The 8,027-nt window shown below is 36.0% G+C and overlaps 2 protein-coding genes across 2 annotated transcripts; both read left to right on the plus strand.

The window, feature by feature from the left end:
* Positions 1-564: 564 nt before the first annotated feature.
* On the plus strand, positions 565-4,078 carry snrpd1 (small nuclear ribonucleoprotein D1 polypeptide). The gene is made up of 4 exons (XM_007260680.3): positions 565-724; positions 1,821-1,897; positions 3,198-3,389; positions 3,893-4,078. Exons 1-4 carry the CDS (start codon positions 711-713, stop codon positions 3,967-3,969), a joined length of 360 nt encoding a protein of 119 aa, XP_007260742.1. The 5' UTR covers positions 565-710; the 3' UTR covers positions 3,970-4,078.
* An 891-nt stretch (positions 4,079-4,969) lies between these two features.
* ggcta (gamma-glutamylcyclotransferase a) lies at positions 4,970-8,007 on the plus strand. The gene is made up of 4 exons (XM_007260682.4): positions 4,970-5,264; positions 6,270-6,415; positions 6,498-6,630; positions 7,819-8,007. Exons 1-4 carry the CDS (start codon positions 5,133-5,135, stop codon positions 7,942-7,944), a joined length of 537 nt encoding a protein of 178 aa, XP_007260744.1. The 5' UTR covers positions 4,970-5,132; the 3' UTR covers positions 7,945-8,007.
* Positions 8,008-8,027: the final 20 nt, after the last annotated feature.

The following is an 8,027-nucleotide window of genomic DNA, read 5'->3' on the forward strand; positions in this document are numbered from 1 at the left end:
TGGTATCGATAGTATCAATATTTGGATCAATCCGCCCACCTCTAACTAGGGCCCCAAGCTGGCCTGGGGCCCGCAGAAATGACAGGCTAAGAAAATGTGTGAGCTGTTAACGAAAATACGATCTTAAAATGTTTTAAATAGTTCAATTGCTGCTCTGTTTGTAGCTGTGCTGTTTAGTTTGTAAGCGCTGCATCTTTGGTTGCCTACCTGTATGTAAAAGTAATACATTGAGAGCTTCGGTTACAGTGCATTACTGGCTGATAACAGCACTCATAGAACGCCTCTCAGCCAATCACATTGCAGGGTCGGAACTAACTGTGGTATAATTTACACAAATTCTGCATGTGAAACTGTATCACTTCATCAGCCTTAAGCAATTATACCTCATATTACAATTGTACTATTGTCTTGTGTCTTACGTATGTCTATACTATTAAATTTACAATTAAAAATGCGTATTTAGTTATTAACAGTACATAGTTTAATGCATGTGTTAAAACGTACTAAAAAAAATAAATGGGGTTCAACGAGGGGATTTATGTGTAGATCTGGCAACTGTAACCTGTGACGTAGACCATGAATGGAGTTCTTCCGTGCTGCGCCGGATGTAGTCATCTGTGTTTCAGTAGCGTTTCGATAACGTTCGTTTATTAGCGCTACAATTTTTTCTCTCTCCGGCGGAGGATTTCTTTACCGAATCCACCGCTAACATGAAACTCGTCAGGTAGGCGGATTGTAGACGGTTTATTTTACGGTGTTCAGTTGTTAGATGTTGTAAATTATCCCCTGTTTGATGGATGGGGCTGGATTGTTTGTGGAAGCTAACAGGCTAAATGAGCTGCAGCGGGGCTGAGAGGCGGGAACCGGGAGTTAGTCAATGAATGAATGGGTGGATAAAAAGAGAGTTTATCTCATAAACGGAGCTATAAATGCCGTTTTAAACTAAACTCGCTCTTTGCTGGGGTGTAATTTGTCTAAATTAAGCTAGATAAAGTGAACTAAACTGTTTATACTGTGCCCCAAACTGCTAGCTAGCTAGTTTGCTAACCTAGCTTAGCTAACCTACTCAAACAGGCTGACTTTGGCTGTTTGTTAAATGTAAGTAATATAAATTTTAATACAGGGTTTAGTATCTTAAAATTATTGTATTTGGCTTCTAATCTACGTTACGTGGTTGTTTATAACCTGTGTATCCAGTTTAAGGAGAAGCTGTAGCTGCCCTTTATGTGAATTATCCGTTCCACCTTAAATTGTGCAGTAGTTACATGCTAGTCTTGCAGTTGTTAAGGTGGAATTGATAATTCACATAAAGGGCAACTACACTTACACTGCTGCAGGGCTTACACATCTACTGCACAAAATTTTAAGGTAGAACCGACAATTCCAACATGAAGGCAAGTTTAGCTTTGTAGTGAAGGTGTAGCTGCTTCTTATGTTGTAATTGTCTGTTCCACCTTAAGTCGTGCATGCAGGTCAGGAGCTGTTCGTGTGTTTGGCTATTTGTTAAATGTTAATGTTAAATACAGTTATTAGTAACTTAAAATGAGTGTATTTGGCTTTTAATCTGCGATACGTGGTTGTTTATAGCCTGTGTATTGTTGTGAAGTAGTTACGTGCAAGTCCTGCAGCAGTTAAGGTGGAACGGACGATTCACATAAAGGGCATGTAACGTAGACCTTAACTGCTGCAGGGCTTCTATGTGACTATTGCACAATTTAAGGTGGTACTGATAATTCTAACATAAAGGCAACTGTGTGTGTGTTACAGAGCCACTATATGATTTATGTCTCATTTTAAGTGTGTTATGTTCTTTTCTGCAGGTTTTTGATGAAACTGAGCCATGAAACTGTTACCATTGAGTTGAAGAATGGCACCCAAGTCCATGGCACAATCACAGGTGAGGATGTGGTGTTTTTATATTTTGATGCATTAGTCTTTTAGTAGGCTGAAGTAGAGCTTCACAATACATTTCTTAATTTTGGTTGATGCAATATAATGCTTATCAATACGAATAAAAAGAATAAAACCTTAAAACTGTGCCTTTAAATTTCGTTTCAGTGTATTATTTACACTTTTATTTGTGCCACAATGATGCAGATGATAAAAATGCTTTGTTCTGTGTACTTATGTCAGGAGTGTGCCGTCTTCTCTGCATATAAGCTGGCTTCTACACATCCAGCAGCACACCTGATTCCACTTGTTGAATCAGCTGGTCAGTCTTCAGGCAGTTGATGGCTTAAATTAAAACCTTCAGCCACACTGATCCTTTTTGTGTGAAGACCTTTTAATAAAGAGTCAGATTTTTAAATACCAAAATGTGCAATATTATTATTTTTTAATCAGAGCCTGATTGATCATATGTGCTGTATGGGTATGTTAAAGGCATACTGGCCGATCGAAGCACAGTTGTCATGGTTGCAGATCAAACAAATGCACAAAGATGGCAGCTCAGTTTGTTCAGAGCTGGGCACAGAAGCTTATGACTGACAACACTTTGATTTATTATAAGAATACGTTGATGGAAATATATAGTGGGCAATGAGCACTATATATATATATATATATATTTAATATTGTGTAGGTGTGTTCTCTTTTAAGAATGAGAAGGAAAACAATTAAAGTATGAAAAAAGTATAGAGTAGAACGTGGAAAGGAGCTGTGGAATTTCTGCATCAGTTCAGAGCACAGAAGGCAAAAATTCTGTTAGATTTGGTGTAAAGTTTCTACTATGTTAAATCTCTTTTTTTTTTTTTTATCTGATAATCATACTTTTTCATACTTTATGTAAAAGATTGAATCCTGTTCAGGGACCAAAAAAATGTGTTTGCAAACATTTAATCATGTTTTTTTTTTTTCTATTTTGTGCTCTGGGTTTTATACATTGTATACATTAAATCAAAACTGTGTGTATAATTCAGGTCAAAAATCCACCCTTTTTAGTAAGCTTTTAGTAGTTTTTTTTTTTTTTTGTGAAGCCCTATTTAACCCTTTGTATTGTGGCTATTTAGTGGGGCATCATCATGGCTCTTGTAAAGTCTAAATCAGTTAGCAAAACACAGAACAATGAGCTATATACTGTTTAATGTCCGTATGTAATGGTAAATTTTAAGGCTTTAAAACAGGACCCTATTGAACTGGAGAAGTATCTGTCTGCCTGATAGACAAACTGACTTGTCATTTTCCCTCTTTTTATTCAGGAGTGGATGTCAGTATGAACACCCACCTAAAAGCTGTGAAGATGACCCTGAAAAACAGAGAGCCCACCCAGCTGGAGTCGCTGAGCATCCGCGGAAACAACATCCGCTACTTCATCCTTCCAGATAGTCTTCCTCTTGATACGCTGCTGGTGGACATAGAGCCCAAAGTCAAGTCAAAGAAGAGGGAAGCTGGTAAGTGCAGCACTGTGTGTAAGGGGGAGTTTAGTTATGTACAGTGTAAGAGTGTACTGCTTCTGAAATGGTCAAGAAATATCTTTGTATGAAGATGTTTCCTCTCCCTGCTGAATCATTACCTTATTTAATATTTTTTAAAATATTTTTATAAATAACCATTTTCAATACAAATATTATTTCTGTTACTTTAGACAAATATAATCTGTCTCTAGTAGATATATAATGGGAAATGAGAACAGTGTTCATTTTTCTTTTGCTAAAAAAGTAGTACCCTAATGTGGTGATTAGGGGTAGGGGATATGGCACCATATTTCAGGGTATAATATTGTAAAAAAAAAAAAAATTGTGTACAATGATATAGTACCCTGGATTTATTTTTACACCTTTTACGGCTTCTATTGATTTCAAGTGTGTTTCTCTAATAATTAGCCATACAAACGTACTGTAAATTAATTTATTGAATGTGTGCTGAGTTTAAACCCGTGTGTGTTTGATTGCAGTGGCTGGCCGTGGCCGGGGAAGAGGAAGGGGTCGTGGCAGAGGACGAGGACGTGGACGAGGTGGGCCGAGAAGATGAATGTCCTAAGTCGTTCCTGCTTATTGCTGTTTGTACAGGATTTTGTTTTGAAAATAATGATTCATTTTGTTTCTCTTTTTGTACAATAAACTGCTCTTTTGAAAATGTCTTTTTGTCTTATGATTATTGTTGTGAGGTTTGACTGTTGTAGTTTTAAACAACTTCAGATATGTGCCTATATATATGAGCCTTTTAAACGTTTTATTAAATATTTATAGAATTGTATTAAAATGAAATTATCACTAAGATGTAGCAGAGGTCACAAGAATTCAAATATTTAATTGACTTTATAATGTAAAATTGGTTAAACACTTTTTTTTATTATTACTGATGTAAAGGTCTAACATTTCTCTAACAGTACACTTTAAAGTGTTGAAAAATATTCTGAATTATATATATTAACTTTCTTTAAACAATACACATGTGCAGGTGTGATGGATCACAGTATAAACCAATAAGAAGTCTGAATGGTATGTGTTTATTATTATTATTATTTTTAATGTAAGGAGTAGATAGTTCAGATAATTGTGTGAAAATGTAAAAATAATTACTCCAGTAAAGTATAGATAACCTACATTTCAATGAATGATGTTTCTGTGCACTTTGGTACCCAGACGCTCACAATATGCAAATCAGTCAATTAATAATACCAGGGTGGAGTCAGATAAAATCAAGGGGATAAGTTACAAATCCAATACAAATACAAAGTTAAAAATTCAAATTTAATTCAATTCATTTATAACGTATAACATTGCATTGGAAGCTTCAGTTTAATATTTTTTTTTATTATTGTTTCCTTATCTGATGCTTTGTCTCATTTTTATGCACATTTATTTTGTCTTAGTTTTATTTTTTGACGGTGTTCTCTTTTATAATAAAGCGCTTTTGTGAATAAAAAAATTATGAATAAATAATTGAACGAAAAAAAAAAATACAGGTTATGGTCAGCTCTTTTTTTTCAGACTTTTATTTTGCCTACCGGCGACGACAGGAAATGACCAGTGTCCGTCCAGCTGACAGGAAAAATAACCGGGTTAGGGTTAGGATGATTCGCTTCTACTGAGCGTTTCTTCTTTATTAATTCGTTTTTATTTACTGTATAAAAACCCTGATTACAGTCTGAGCTCAGAGCTGGAGTGTTAGTTAGTGAGTAGTCGGTGCGCATGCGCGGTGAGGGCATGTCTCGGGCCGGCCCCGGGTTCTTTATGTACTTCGCTTTCGGCAGTAATTTACTGAAGGAGCGGCTGCAGCTGAAGAACCCGAGTGCAGTGTTTCACTGTGTGGGAAAACTGAAGGTAAATCTCTTTAACTGGGTTTAAATTCGCTATAAATCTTAGTATTTTACAATAGAAACCTGTAGTTAATGCTGCAGGAGACTTAATTATATTATTATAATATTATTGTTGGACTCAATTGGCTTTTAACCTAAAATTAGATTTATTTTAAAATCTGCAATTATTATTATTATTATTATCATTGTTGTTAAAAGAGGAATATAAATCATTTCTGACAGGGTTAATTTTATTATTATACTATTATAAATTTTAAACGAATTAGATACAATTGCCTGCATTCTGGTTTATTTAAAGGAGCCACTAAAGCCTAAAACATGTCTTTTTCATTAGTAGCTGAAATGGGTTCCTCTGAAATAATAAAACATACCAGTGTTTTGTTCACATTCCTTTTATTAACATAAAGAAAAACATAAACAATATTGCTTAAAGGGTAACTCACCCCCCGATTTTAGCTGACTCCACTCTCGGCTCAAATTTGAAGTAAAGCAATACACCATTCCTGCTTATTTTTTTTTCTAAACATTTACTTAAAAAAAAAAAAACAACGCTTTTATTGTGGTAATTTCGGCCTCTGCAGCACCCTCACAGGTTCAACTGTGCTATAGGTGACTTAATTCAATCACTATTTTTGAGTCAGACACAGCTCCCTTGTCAGCAGCTCTAGCTCTGTCTGACAGCCAACTGAACCAATCACTTTGCACCTAAACTTAAAAAATAAAATATAAAATCTGACCAAGTTGGTGACTGGGAGGCAGGAGAAGCAGCTACCTACATCCAATAGGATCCAATATTGGGCATCTTCTGCCTTTTTTTATTTATTATTATTTTTTTTTTTATAAAGAGTCGTCTGACCACTTTCTGCTAGAGCCACCTCTGGTGTGTGTTTGAAATCTGCCGTGGCACTAAATTAAAACCTAAAATCAACAACACATGAATCATATAATCCACCACTGTCTGATCCACCGCTACTGCCCTATCACTGCATGCTTACCTGTGTTCCTCCAGGGCTACACCCTGAAGTTCGGTCTGTGGGGAGATTATGTGGACAGCAGGTGGAACGGTGGAGTGGCTACGATCGAGGAAAGTCCAGATGAAGACGTGTGGGGAGTAGTGTGGAAAATGGGAGAGGAGAACCTCACAAGCTTAGATAGGTATAGTATACCTGATAATTTATAAGATAAGAGTTTTAGAATGCTTCTGATGAGATGGTGAATGAGCGCTGTGCTTCTTCAGACAGGAGGAGGTACACAAAGGCGTCTACAGTCCTTTGGAGGTGAACGTAGAGACAGAATCTGGATCAATTCTCTGCAGGACGTACAAGATGAACCAATTTAGACCCCGCCTTCCTTCCCCACAGTACAAAGAGGTATATTGTACATTGAATATTTTCAGTTTCAGATCATAAAAATCCAGATTAAGTAGGCAGAGCATGTATTACAGATGTAGAGAAGTTAATGTTAAAAAAAAAATAAAGCAGTTGTTCAGCAACAATGGCATCATTAAGATCATGTATCCCACAGATTAATGATTAACTACAAAAGTGCACTTGGGTTAAAGTGTAAACAGTACAGCAGCTGGGTTTAGCATTTTCTTCTAATTATTCAAACGGTCTCCTGCACCTTATACAAGGGCTAGCTAATGTTCAGCCATTCATTCAGCTCAGGCAGGACCTTGATGTTTTTCCCTTAAACACAAAAAGAGCTTTGAAAGGTGGTACAATTTGTGAATTAAATGGGCAGTTAGAGATTAGAGATGCAGATGCATCTCAAAAAATTAGAATATCATTAAGAAAAGTTACTTAATTTAAGTAATTCAGTTAAAATGTGAAACTTATATTATATAGATGTAGTACACACAGAGTAATGTATTTAAGCATTCATTTATTTTATTGTTGATGATTATGGCTTACAGCCAATAAAAACCCAAAAATCAGCGTCTCAGAAAATTAGAATATTACACAGTATAAGACCAATTGGTACTTTTAGCAGTGTGCCAAGTCCTGCTGGAAAATGAAATTGCCATCTAAGTGCTGTAAGATTTTGCGGGAAAACCATGCACTAACTTTGGACTTGATATAATACAGCGTTGGAAGTCAGTGCAGTGTTTTCCCGAAAAATCTTACAGCACTTAATGCTTGCGGATTTCATTTTTTAGCAGTTTAGATTCTCTGCCCGAGCCTGAACTGAAGCCTGACCCAAATTTCTGTTTTAACATTTTTCTTGAACAAAAAGTTTATATTTCTTCAGTGTTGCAGTGTTAATTACCATAATTCTGATCATTCAGATTTCACTCAAAAGACCTGAAAATGTTCATAAAATGCTTAGTTTTAAAACTCTACTTACCAAAAAAAATGTTTGGTTTAAATCTGGCTCTGGCTCATAAAGACAGTTTAGACAGTCGGGTCGGGTCTGGCTAGAGCTGGATTTTTTGGGCCTGATTTAAGCTCTAAGATTTAGTTGTTAGCTGTAGTTTAGTTTAGTGTGTAGTATGTTAAGCTCATATGATTAAAACAGCATGACTATTAAACTTTGTCTCTCTCTCCACCTACATACAGGTCGTATGTCTAGGAGCCCAACAGAATGGATTACCTCAGGAGTACCTAAAGATGCTGCAGGCGGTGGAGACCAATGACTACACAGGACCCTCTGTATTAGATGAAATTAAAGATGTTAAGAAGTGATCATGTGGAAAAATGTACATTATAAAAATAAATACTTCAGCAAAACCAGTGAAAGCACCCAAATACAGTCAAATAATGAATTC

The sequence above is a fragment of the Astyanax mexicanus genome, chromosome 3, assembly GCF_023375975.1.
Source record: "Astyanax mexicanus isolate ESR-SI-001 chromosome 3, AstMex3_surface, whole genome shotgun sequence".
In the NCBI taxonomy this organism is placed as follows: Eukaryota; Metazoa; Chordata; class Actinopteri; order Characiformes; family Acestrorhamphidae; genus Astyanax; species Astyanax mexicanus.